This window comes from Pochonia chlamydosporia, chromosome 6 (assembly GCF_001653235.2).
Source record: "Pochonia chlamydosporia 170 chromosome 6, whole genome shotgun sequence".
In the NCBI taxonomy this organism is placed as follows: Eukaryota; Fungi; Ascomycota; class Sordariomycetes; order Hypocreales; family Clavicipitaceae; genus Pochonia; species Pochonia chlamydosporia.
The window spans coordinates 2,278,094-2,290,878 of NC_035795.1; the positions used below are offsets into that span (position 1 = coordinate 2,278,094).

At 49.2% G+C, this 12,785-nt stretch overlaps 5 protein-coding genes across 5 annotated transcripts; 3 read left to right on the forward strand and 2 right to left on the reverse strand.

Annotated features, from left to right (window-relative positions):
- Positions 1-70: 70 nt before the first annotated feature.
- VFPPC_18042 (hypothetical protein) lies at positions 71-316 on the reverse strand (the record flags this gene model as incomplete). Its single annotated transcript, XM_022429702.1, has 1 exon — positions 71-316. The coding sequence occupies one exon, from the start codon at positions 314-316 to the stop codon at positions 71-73; it is 246 nt and encodes an 81-aa protein (XP_022285262.1).
- A 100-nt stretch (positions 317-416) lies between these two features.
- On the forward strand, positions 417-611 carry VFPPC_18043 (hypothetical protein; the record flags this gene model as incomplete). The annotated part of the gene is made up of 1 exon (XM_022429703.1): positions 417-611. One exon carries the CDS (start codon positions 417-419, stop codon positions 609-611), a length of 195 nt encoding a protein of 64 aa, XP_022285263.1.
- Positions 612-7,781: 7,170 nt separating this feature from the next.
- VFPPC_08880 (hypothetical protein) lies at positions 7,782-8,531 on the forward strand (the record flags this gene model as incomplete). Its single annotated transcript, XM_018287507.1, has 2 exons — positions 7,782-8,034; positions 8,089-8,531. 2 exons carry the CDS (start codon positions 7,782-7,784, stop codon positions 8,529-8,531), a joined length of 696 nt encoding a protein of 231 aa, XP_018140540.1.
- A 749-nt stretch (positions 8,532-9,280) lies between these two features.
- VFPPC_08879 (hypothetical protein) lies at positions 9,281-10,337 on the forward strand (the record flags this gene model as incomplete). Its single annotated transcript, XM_018287506.1, has 5 exons — positions 9,281-9,687; positions 9,744-9,948; positions 10,002-10,049; positions 10,097-10,172; positions 10,222-10,337. 5 exons carry the CDS (start codon positions 9,281-9,283, stop codon positions 10,335-10,337), a joined length of 852 nt encoding a protein of 283 aa, XP_018140539.1.
- Positions 10,338-10,553: 216 nt separating this feature from the next.
- VFPPC_14499 (hypothetical protein) lies at positions 10,554-12,568 on the reverse strand (the record flags this gene model as incomplete). Its single annotated transcript, XM_018292267.1, has 10 exons — positions 10,554-10,839; positions 10,886-11,237; positions 11,291-11,503; positions 11,550-11,637; positions 11,683-11,716; positions 11,769-11,844; positions 11,893-12,029; positions 12,080-12,087; positions 12,140-12,277; positions 12,335-12,568. 10 exons carry the CDS (start codon positions 12,566-12,568, stop codon positions 10,554-10,556), a joined length of 1,566 nt encoding a protein of 521 aa, XP_018140538.1.
- Positions 12,569-12,785: the final 217 nt, after the last annotated feature.

Here is a 12,785-nt window from a genome sequence, read left to right on the forward strand (position 1 = left end):
GGCCCTCTCCTGTCATTGACGGTCAAACCAGCCGGTGCCCTTTTCAGCCCTGCCCGCCACGGCCCAGCATCTACATCTGGCCAGGCACCGTTTGTTGTTGGTCAAAACAAATTAGCTCCAATGGCATTCTGTCTCCAGGCTGGCTGGGACCATGTCCACGGCTCTCGCTAAAGCCCTGCTCGCCTGGGGCTGCTCCTTGCAGCAGTGGGGGCAGGTCTAGCACGCCGTGATAACCGACACGTAAGCTCTTTGACAACGACATCAGAAAGTTGACACGATCTTCGAGCATGTAAGGTGATCCTCCCAGGTAATACATTCGGCGATGTGCTACTTTGGGTGAAGCATGTGGAGTTATGAGATCATTGTACCGACTCGTTATCTGGCAGGGGGTGAAACTCTGACTGGGACAGGCAGCTATGCGGAAGCAGATCAACGAATCCTGCGGCACTTACGCTGACAGTGAACAACTTGCGGAATGCCGGTACGGCAGAGGTCTTGCACCAACATGTCCACGGGCGACCTCGACATCTCAATGGCGGTGCGAAATATCGATTTTGGCGCAGCATGTCCTTGAGGAACCCACGATGACAGCGACAAGATCAACAGGCTAGACATGGGAGAGAAAATATGCTTGGCGAGCCCAGTATTCAACTCCAACGGGGGACCATTCAGCAGAATACCAAGACCGAATTTGCAAGTCTGCCCTCGAAACTAAGCTCAGTATGTTGTCTCGCCGTTTTCACAAACCGAGACGCTATCAAGATCCAAGAACGGGGAGTCGTATGCTGGCGCAAGCCAAAGAAGAACAGAGAAACGAAGGCTTCCGAGGCAAAAGAAGACCCGGGAAATAACATAGAAGATCTCTCTTCTGCAACACAAGACGTAAATGAGGATGTGACTCCCTCGATGCTTAGCTCCTTCGGTATGCCATACCAAAACTACCAGACTGAAGCTAATATGTGGCCCAAGGGGTTGAAGAAAGACTTGAACAAGCTACTGAAGACCAAACAAACTCCTGGCATTCTCTAGAACTAGTCACCATTGGTTGGGAACTGCTCGTTTCAACCTACCACATGAATGCCACCATACACTGTGCTGGCGATCCATGAAATAATGCCCATTAAGTGGTCCAGCATATGTTGTGGAATATCATCTGCCAGCCGATTTGGAAGATGTTCAACTATGAGTGCTTCTGACGCGTACCACCGAGTTTCATTTGAAGCCGACTTTACTTGATCGTGTGTCTTATGGGCCACTTAGATGCTGGCTAGCTTTGTCCAGCATTTCAGAGTGGATTGAGCCTCCCGATCTTAATTCTCCTTGATCACATGGGAACATGTAGTCGTTCTCGAATGACAGGATTATCCAATAACTCCGCATGGAAGCCGCCCTCCAACAACCCACTTAGCCGCGGAAACTGTCTTGTTGGCGTCCTCTTCCTCTCAGAATGCTTGTACTGAAGGTTCAGATGCATTAGTTAGCAGGATACGGCGTTTCGTTGGGAATGCTTCGTTTGGAAGTTCCGGTTCGGGCGTGGGTTGCGCACCAACTTCATCTCCTGCTCAGCTGCCACCTCACACGGTGACTCTCACTCCAAGTGCTCTTCATTCATATTTTACTGTGCCTTCAGATGGCTAGTAACGTATATAACGCCACTCATTTCTCTTTGACACCAAAATCACTCAAGCCGTCTCTGTTGACCTGTTTCTCTGCACCAACTTGGCTGCACATGTGCAAGAAAGCAATAGTTTCTCAATTCTCTTCCATTATTTGCCTCATTTGCCCTTCTACCTGTCCAAGCTTATACTGCCAGAGGGCATGGTTGATTAACGTATTGACAACGTGACCAATGCATTCGCCTTGGGCGGTGTGACTGGGAGACCGAGCGCTGCTCGCATGGCGGCTTGCAAGCATCCAGCTAACCTGGAAATACAGATGAGCTTCTCAAATACGTCTGACTTGACTTTCCTTGCAACTATATGCAATTCAAATATCGGGTAGCAAGCCGCGCCTGATGAGCAGCTGGATTCCCCAAGACGTTACATCCACACGCCGTTGACGAATAAAACTTGGGCTTCGTAGCCTATCGGGACTGATCGTGTCAAATTCGAACACGTCCATTACAGTATCAACTTGTGAACCATGGTCCATTGTTGGCTGCCTAAGTTTCGACGTTGTTGCTTCTTTCGAGGATGGTCAGCAACAGACATCTTGATCGCATATAGCCTCTCCAACCTGCCTTATAGATTTGTCGAGGTTTGGGAGGTTGCAAGTTCGAAGCGGAACCAACTAAGCTCTATGTCTTGAGATTTAAGAAACCACAGCCAACTAACAATCGTTTGTAATTGTTCCATTCGTCCCTTTTCACTCAGCCCGCCCTACCCTGTCTCTTCACGGCCATCACGCTGTGGCTCTCAGGGGTATCATAGTGTCGGAGGACCGGGACTCCAAGACGCCGTGCAGGAAAGCTGGAAGCATCAAATGGCTCAAACCACAAGTCCAGGTCAGAATTTGACTTCATTTATATAGGCAGAGAGACTGGTGCAAGTTCATGCCCGCGCCAGTCTAACCAAACCATGGGCTGGCTGTGTGGCGACGTACGGCGGCTACTCCCTCGCCCACGCCACCATTTGTCAATATTATCAAAATCACTTTCACTGAACAAGTTGATCAAAAATGAAGTGATGCCACTTCTGGATTCTTTAGCGATTTGCTGACTCAACTTTGGTGGTCTGAGCGACTGTGGGCTATCCTCGTTGTTTATGTCGACACTCTATTGTTCTTAACCAACTGCTCACTGCTTTACTAGACCGCTTCCAGGAATAATGCCTCTTCGACGAGGGACACCGAAATCTGTTTCTCAAGTGAGCATGGAAACTGATCGTCTTACGAAACACAGAAAGTCGGGCTATATCCGGCTGAGACTGCCGACACTGCTGTACTACCACGAAATACCACCGTGGCAACAAGATAATGAGTACCTTTTGTCGGGTTATAGGCAAGTAACCTATCAGGGAATGTAAATGACATGATCGGAATTAACTCTTACTGCAGGCCGACGTCAGGTTCTACTCGGGTGTCATTTGCTGGCCTCTTTTATCTGCACAACCAGGCCATGATTATCTATTCACATTTAGTTGGATCTATCGTATTTTGTGTGCTGCCTTTCTACTTTTATTGGTACTTCTACTGTTTCCAGCCAAAAGCAAACACCGACGACATGGTTGTAATATCCATTTACTGCGTTGGAGTAGCAGTCTGCTTGGCGTTCTCAGCGACGTTAGGAAAGACTCTTCAGGTTCTTGGTCAGCAAGTTGCTAATTGTTACCAAGCTTTCACATCATTCTGCACTACGCTAGATTATCTCGGCATCTTCGTTCTGATGTGGGGTGCTGGTATCCCAACGATTTACTATGGCTTCCTCTGCAACCGAAAGTTACAGTGGTTCTACTGGATGGCTGTAGGTTGACCGATAATATTGACTTGTTATACAGGCTAACATGTTTTAGACTAGCAGCACTGCGCTATGCTGTGCTATCGGTTACATTGCATCCACACTTCACATCTCCGCAATCTAGGCGTTGCCGCGCATCCTTTTATGTTGGGTTTGGGCTGAGCTCCGTTCTCTTTATCGCTCACGGCCTATTGATTCATGGATGGGACTTTCAGAAGGAGCATATGTCATTGGATTGGATGGCTTGGATGGCAACGTCGAATCTTGTGGGTGCAGCAATTTACGCAGCCAGAGTAAGACGTCACGGAGCTACTACGTACTTGAAAGCCAGAACACTAACTTCGATAGGTTCCGGAAAGATTGACTCCGCTCAAATTTGATATTTTCGGTGCTAGCCACCAAATATTTCATGTTGCAGTCATGATTGCTGCCGTTACACATTTTCGTGGCCTAGTCCATGCCTTTTCGTTGATTCGTTCTAAAATCGACACATGTGTCAACTGACAGCATTTATGGACCAGAAATGATGGACGCGATCAGTGAATGACCGCTTGTTCTCGGATAAAATTGGTTTATAGAATTATATCGATCAAAGTCAACCCGCTTATTCTACTTTATGTAACCACTTCTGCTGAATGGCTTCGACCCTCTGGAAGCCACCAAGTTCACATGCTCTAGCCCGAATATATTCGACCTTGGAGCTTCAAGCTGTTTCATTCCCCCAGGCACCACCTGCAGTGGACTTGTCGCATGAATCAAACTCCAAAAGAACATGGCAATCTCTCAAGTGATATAGGGTAAGTCAGGGTCTGGGGAAGTTGTGAAGAGAATAAATAGAGCCTTTGGGCCTACACTAACCTAAAAATGAATAGTAGACATTTAGGACTAGCGTATAAATTGTATCGCCTTGCTTATCTCTAGGAAATAGTTGATACCAAGACAGTTGCAGCCATTCTTGGTTTTATGGCGTCAAGTGTGAAGTGGAACCTGAAGTCAATACATGGCTGTGCGCTTTACAAGAATCTCTAGGTTTGAGCCGTCCGACTTTTTGGCTACTTGGGTAATAAATGCCCTTGTATCCGATATATGAAGTAGATGGTATGTACCGGGGAGCTCTACAGGATATGCAACTACATAATGGACTGAACCGTTCAAGGAGTTGAGTTGTTTCTGTCCATGGTCCTCACATGCGGGACCTTGACATTTATGAATCGCTAACCTTGAGCCTTGATACGCTTCTCGAGGACTTTTGGGGTGATCGAAGGTTGCCAAACCAACTTTGGTTGCGCGTAATAGTAAGTCGGCGATGCAGATGTGTATCATGTGCACGGCAATTGGGTGCTGTTTGCGTAATAGAACAGCAGCCGAAGTATGATGATTGATCAATGTCAGTTTTACCCTACATTAGCACTCCCACTTACAGGGCTTCTCTGACTGCAGCGTCAAAAGAGCCGTTATGGAAAGCGAAATGCCCCTAACACTAAGTGCGTCTTGTATTGTTAGAGCTGTCTTGTTATGGCGATTCTCATAGCGCTGTAGCTTCGGGCCGTGCAGTGGCTAACCGATATCTAGCTGTTTTACATTGCCATCACAAGGAATTGGCATTTCAAATCGTTGCGCGCGATCGATGCTTTACAGCGAACCTAGAAGCCGCAAACGGCGGAAAGGTGTGGTGTGGTATTGGAAGTTGGCGAGCTTCAAGGTACGGTGGTTCAGAGCTGTGAAGAACACCACGCACGGGGTTGGCGGGAGCTATCAAAACGATAAAAAGTCCCCTTTCTGAAATGAAGAAGCAGAATTTTCAACAAAGGTGGCAAACCTCTCCTGGAAATGAATGCGGTGTGTAAAGGGGAACTTCAGTCTTTATGATGTTAGTACCCCATTTGTCCAGGGCGCTTACACCCATTGACAAGTTGACATGCTTTCTAGTTACAGGAGATTCCATTCTTTACGTCACTGCAATGAATATCACATGCAGCTCATGTAAAGTCAAGCCATTCTGTTCTCACGATTTGTCAAATTTTCACAGAGTATAATTTGGCAATCTCAGCAACGTCGTGCGGATCAACAATCTCAACACCAGAAACAGAAAAGGCAACTCAGGCGCCAGCGTGCTGATCATCTTCCAAGTCAAGCCCGATAGAAACCTCAATGTCCTTCACCAGTTGTCAGACAGGCCAACCATGACTCGACGCAGGACATGGGGCGGAGATGGCACCGTCTGTTCGCCGCCCAGCAACTGAGACAGCAGACCGACTACAACAATTGGCGCAGGGGCTTCGTCCAGAGTCATCTTTTGGCAAAGGGCTCTTGCCTCTGCACGTTTTAATTTGCCCTGGTTGTGTTGTGGACAACCCGGCCATGTTTGGTCTCCATAATCGACCATAGTTGTCGATCTTTTCGCAAAACACCAAATCAGCCATCACCAAGTGGACCCGAAATGGGATGAACAGCTCCAAGCTCTCTCCAAGAATCCCGGTAAGTGGCGGCAGGGCGAAGAGGAGCCGGCATATAACTTACAGTTTAACCCACAGTTTTTGCCGGTGCAGAGTCGCTCATGTGGTGTTGAAGAGGTCGGCGTGGCTTGCTGTCATTTCAGTTGGCGTGCTGTGACCTCCTTTTTGTTTTCTGCAACGGCGGACAGGTTTCCTGATATGGAAGCCGTGGGGACTATTCTCGGCCGACATGTCTAAAGGAAGGGTTTTCTGTTGTGACTCTTTTGTTCTGCGATGGACATAGCGATCAAGATGCACTGATGAGCCCTTTCGAAATAGTTGAGCCAAGACGGCAATATTCCCATGCAATATCAGTCCTCATATGCCGATGGAGAGGAAACCCCCACATTGGGACCATTGTGAGGAGCCGCAACTTCCGATGGAGAGCTTTACCTCCTTTCAGCCGGAATTCATGAGCTTGGCAACTTGGAAGCCTGGGGGCCTAGCGCTAGTTTGGCCCGTTGTTCTGACTAGGCTCAATGAAGCTATTATACAGGAGGAGAGATGGCTGGCTGCTTGCTCTATGACGTTCCTGCCCCTGCTTCACTCTAAATGGCCAAGACTTGGGGCATCTAGATGCGTTGAGGATCCAGTTATGGAGTATTGTCCTAGGAGTTGACAGCAGCTGGAAGTCCAAATGCGGCCTGGTGCTATCAAGAAAGCGCGGATCTTCAACGTCCTAGCAGGATGACAAGTTGGATGGATCCATGATCCCCATTTGTGAAAGACAGCTGAAGCTTGTGGTTTTTTCAACACATCCCCATCTTTCATCTCCGGGACAAGTCCGACTTTGAACGAGTTGGTATCGCTGGTGCACTTACAAGGTGGCGTAGGGCAGGACGCTTGACGGCCACGATGTGTGACGAGGAAGAAGTGTATTGGAACTGACGAGTATGGCGTTGTCTGACTATAAGATTCTGACTTCTGAAGAGTGCAGAGAACATGCTTCTCGAAAGATAAGTTGTCTTGGAGTTTCACAGCGTTCGCCATGTGTTCATCACGCAGACTCGCGTATCAAGCCTCTCCCCACCACAATATCGCGGTGACCCAAGATATTGTCTCTGATGACTAACAGCTCATGCAGGAACAAGATTGAGCAAGATCCCACCGATGCAACCTGCATTTAGTGAGCCCACACCTGCCCTGGTGGACTGGCTGTCCATCGGCCAAGATGGTGGGTGCCTCGCCGGAAGAGCAGGTATCCATGCGTACACCACGACTTGATGATATCTGACCATGTTTACTCCAGACTACTACAACGCAAAAACAACTGTAGAGACTCACTTCAACTTGTATTCCAGACTGGAAAAAAGCGGTCAATTTACAGCTTCTCTCAGCTTAAAAACAGCCATCAAGTCCCTCCGTGTCATCTCTGTTTACCAGTCATTGCAGCAAGCCAATGATAACCAAGATTCCCACATTGTGGTAACCCATGATTGAGATCTGCACGGCCTCTTCGGGAATAGCCAGTGGCGTCTGAAGAGCTGACAGACACCAAAAAATCGAGCATCCATATCCCGGTGAGGTCTCCGTCAAGGTACGATCCACACCAGAGGGCCGGTATACTTTGCCCGGCGCTACACACATCTTAGCCTCTTCTTCCAATCTCGGCCGTCTCCAGTCCAGCATGGAAAGTCATCTTTCAAATTCTGCAGAGCCGGGTCATTTTCCCGAGCAAAGGATAAATACTGGACGCTGCGTCGATCCGGACCTGTCTTCCCTTCTCCTCTCAACTCACCATCCTCTTAGTCGAGATATTCAGTCCTTACCGTCTACACAAGACACCTTACACTCTTTTATATCCTTAATTCTCAACTTAATCCCTATTCAAAATGAAGGCCACTTTCTTCGCTCTTGCCACTCTGGCTGCTTCGGCTTTTGCCGCCCCTGCCAAGGTTGCCCGTGATGACGGTATCACCGATGTCATCCCTGAGGCTACTGAGATTCTCGACGGTGCTGGTGTTAACCAGATCCTCGAGGGTGTCAGCGCCGGACCTCTCAAGCGCGACATCACCTCTGGTCTTGATGTGATTCAGCTGCTTGAGAGCCTTGTTGGCAGCGTCAAGGGCCAGACCGGTGCCATCAGTAAGTTGCTTTCGTATGATGGCACAAAAGACTTTTGCTAATAGTTGTTTTCAGACGGCACCCTGGCCAAGGTTCAGGACGGCTCCATGAACAAGGACGATGCCGAGGCCGACGTCACCAAGCAGCTCCAGGACATGCACTTCAAGCTCACCGACATCCTCACCAAGGTTCTCGGCTCTGCCGGCCTCAACGTTGCCAACGGCGACGTCGACAAGGTTCTTAACCTGGTTGTTGTCCTCGTCTCTGAGGTTCTCTTCACCGTCAAGTCTCTCGTCACTATCCTCGGCCTCCGACCTCAGCTCGTCACCCTCCTGCACTCCGTCTTCAACATCGTCGCCGGTCTGCTCAAGGTCCTGATCGGTCTCCTTGCTGGCCTGCTGCCCGGTCTTGTTGCCGCCCTGTCTCCTCTCCTGGCTGGTCTCGGCAACGGCCTCTTGGTCCCTCTCCTGACTCCTATTGTTGGTCTCCTGGCTGGCCTTAGCCTGCCTGGCCAGTAAATGGTTGCACTGTTACAGTATCTTTATCGCAAAGGAAACTAGGATGCGTTGGCACTTCGTGTATATACTTGGGGTCCTAAAAGTACGATAGCTAGGAGTTTAAATGATACATGTTGATGGGATACCAAATAACTGTCTAATTGCCCGTGATGTGGTGTCTGTATTGTACCATTGCTTGTACATGTAAGTGGATGAGCGACTCACAGTACGCAAAGATGATCTCAACAGCAAAAATCAAGCACTTGACATTTCTTTCTTAAAAAAACAAATATTAAAGCTGTAAATCATTTCATCACCCACCGACCGTAGTTTGTGCCTGACATCCAAAGTGCCGGTTTCCGAGTCGCATCGGCTGACCACCATCACAACCCAACCACCACGTGAACAACCACAAGAACCGCCTCAAGTCTCATTCTTCACATCACTCATGAGCACGCCCGAAATACCAACCAAGCTATGCCACCCCCATTTAACCCGTTAAAAATGTCAAGAGAAAACCGTCACGGGCTCATTAGAGCGTTCATGCGCAATGCACACCTGCGCCGTACCTTGGCAAAGGCAACCCATGCCCTCGCATCACAGCTCTCATCACCCCATGATTCGCCTCATGTCTCGTACGCTCAACATAGTGCCACTCTACTCAATAAGTGACTGAAAATGAATGCCTTAATAAAAACCCATGGCCAAACGTCTATTACCCGTAGATCGATCTATGATCGAAAAGTGCTGTATCTGCCGAAACCTCAACCATGCGAAACCTGGTTAAAAAGGCCGTGGCCCTAGGATCACTGGCTACAACAACCGCTGTAACGTCCATAACCGACCCCGATATGAACCAGTTGCTGGATGCCGGGGGTGTTGAACTCGCGATGAAAGCCCAGCCCATGTTTCTCATGGGTCAGGCCGTGGGTAAGCCGCCGTGCATTCCGACCTTTGCAACCGTAGATGGCAAGCAGGCCACTCCGTCAATCTTGTGTGCGTGGCCGGATTCTGGGTGCCACTGTAGGAATCCGGGGGTCCCGTGTCAAAGTCCGTTGCCGTCGTTTCCTGTATATTTTACGTATTCCAGGTGTGGGGATGGAGAGGTACGGATTGCGTATAACTTGTTTTATACGAAGGATGGGTTTGTGCCGAACAAGATCTTTGGACATGCGTTGTGAGTCTGACGGGTTGCGCTGGAGAAGAGTATGCGAAGTTGCTAACTCGGGGTAGTGACTGGGAACGAGCAGTCGTGGTTTGGAACAAGACGGAGCAGATTGCGGAAAATGCTACGTGGGCACCCTCGCAATTATTCTTGTCCCAACATAGGGGGTATCAAAAGATAAAATGGGACCAAATCAAAAATACATTCGACACCAAGGACGCGGGATTGCCGAGGGGAGGAGGTGACGGGCGAAAGAACCTGGATCATCCAAAGGTGAGTTTGGGCATATCAGAGGTGCGCGGACAAGGAATCTGACATGTGTTCAGTGCTACATTTCGTCAGCGAAGCATGATATGCATCAGGAAAAGTCAACGGTGTGTCTGACTCGCAAGCAGTCGTATGCTCTGGCTAACGTTTATAGGCGTGGGTTGATGTGCTCTCACAACTTACAAACAACGCTTTCCGATCAGACTCGTGGTGGTATTTTCCCAAACGGGGTGAGTCAAACGTGTCAGATATGTGATGTCAGGACTAACAGCTGTACAGGTGATTATATATTGGCAGACGGGTCTACAAATGTAGGCAAGTTGATATTGTCGTTTAGCTGGGGAGATGCGGACTCGACACCGCCTTCAGTTGCGAAGGGACTGTGTGAAGCTTAGGAGCGTGAACGCATTTCGTTTTGATACCCATAGATAGACGTTGGACCGCCTGGTTACTTGCCCAGGTTGACTTTAGAACAAATTTACTAGACCTACAAGGTACAGGATACCGTAATTCTTTACATTCCTATATTTGTCAAGACTGGTGGAAAGCATGTATAATTAAGCTACCTACTCTCATAGAACCTTCTGCGTCCCTCCACTGGCATCGGGGAGTCACTTTCCAATAACATAAGGCTTATTATCCTTAAAGATAAGTCCCGGCTTCCTCTCCGCCAGATCCAACACCATCTCCGCAAAATAACTATTTGCCCACGCGAACCACGGACGCGTAAAGTCACTCGCATTGTAAATGTGCACACTCTCATGTATCAGACCCAGCCCAGACGTATTCTCCAGAATAAGCGCAAGCCGATCCTTGATCTCCTGGTCATCGTCTGCGCCAAAGATACCCGACACCTGGGACATGGGCCAAGGATACGTAGCGTTGACATGAGGGCCACTGGGGACATTAGCACGGAATTTGCACCTTGCATAGGTTCACTTACCCGATTCCTTGGAACTTCTTGCCAACAGCAAAGTACGGGTTCGCACGCGAAAACATGGCCTCCTTGGTCTTCTTGTACGTGCGGTCGTTTCGGGACAGGAAGCCCAGGTACGGCAGGGACACGAGACTAGGCACGTTTGCGTCGTCCATGATGTACTGTCCGCCGTAGCCGTTTGTTTCGTAGGCGAATATGCCGTTGGGCGTCTTGGTGTGCTGGAGGACTGCTTTTCTCACGGAGGCTGCGTATCTGCGGGCGCTCTTGGAGATTTGCTTAAGTTTGTGGGCGGAGTCGAGCACGTCTGCGATGTGGCCTAGTTCGACTGCCAACATGGCGTTGTCGGAGGTGATGTAGTCTAAGTGGTGAGTTTGGGCCTTTGAGATAGTATCATGACGGTTGGGTACTTACTAAAGACACACAAGTCATCTGAGGGTCGGTGGCTGGATCCAACGAGGCCATTCGCAAGCTTGGGCTCGCCGTTTCCACCGTTGGGCACGGGCGGAGAGAGTGAGCCGGCTGTTCCTGTCCAGTTGAAGTAGCTGACGAATTCCCAGTCCTTTGACCACGAGCCCTGGGATTGCTCATCGATGGTCTGGAGGATCTTGTTCATTGCCTTTTCCCCTGTGGAGGGTTAGCACATGTGGTTCAAGGGGATCTGGCTGCTTACAGTTGTCGTTGATGAAGGATGCGTCTTTTGTGTTTTGGTAGTACGATCGGGAGATTTTGAGGAAGCCGGCTAGCGAGTCCAGTTCATACTATGTGTGTTAGTTGTGCTGTTTGATGGTTGTGAGGGGACATACCTTGCATTCGAACACGGTCTGGTTATCAACAGGGCTATGCGATGTTAGGATACAGCACAGCAGTTTGAAGAGAGTCTGTTACGTACGGATTGACCGTAACTTTGGTAGCATAGTCGTTGACTGTTGGCTTAAGTCCCGATTCGGGCGGAGGCTGGAAAGATCCTATTCCCAGTCAGTATTGCACTTTTGCGTACTTAATGACTCCCATACCACAATAGGGATACTGGTAAATGTATCGTGATTCAGTGTTAATCACTGCCTTGACAAGCGCCTTGAGGTTCTTATCCTGCGGCAGCAGCTTGTACAGGTGTGCAAATTGGTTGCCCGTATCTCGGAGCCATTGCGCCCTGCACTACATCAGCACACATACGCACACCTCTTTCATTTAATGACTAACGTGATGTCCTATGCGCGAGTTAGAATTGTAAAATAACTGAGTTGGTACTATTACACTTACACCAGTAACGATGAATGCCAAATTAACCTTGGGATCAAAATACTTGACCGTCGTGTCCAAAGTCGAAGGAAACGTGTTTTCAAACAGTCTGGCCAAATCGGGATTCTTGATACGCGATTTCATATCACTTATGACTTTCTAAACGCGTGTCAGCCCCTGTACTTGAACTCTTCCCTTTGCGCAATGCAAACTCACCTCCACGGCCGGGCTCTTAAACGTGCGACACTCCTCCGACGGCCTCATAAACGGCAACTTCAACGGCCCCTTGGAATACGGCTCGTGCGGCTTCTGCGAATAGTCCGTGTAGTCGGGGCACGAAGCTGGTGTGCGGTTTTGCGCCTCGTACTCTTGCCAAGATGCTTGTACGGCGGGTAGGCCAGCCACCAGAGCAGCCACGCCGGCAATGCCCCTGACGAGTGTGGTTTTCATTTTCCACGCGATTTTGATGAATATGAGCGTGTCTATTACGATTTTGAGACGTAAAAAGGATCAATTGAAGGTGAATTCCAACCGACTCACTCTATTATTAAAGTCTGTCTCGCCCCCGCACGCATATTCGTGCTGCCTCGCACGACGTCAATCCGCGAAATGACACAGAGACAGAGCAAGTAGAACGGTGTGCGGGGAAGCCGGGTTGCATTGTGAG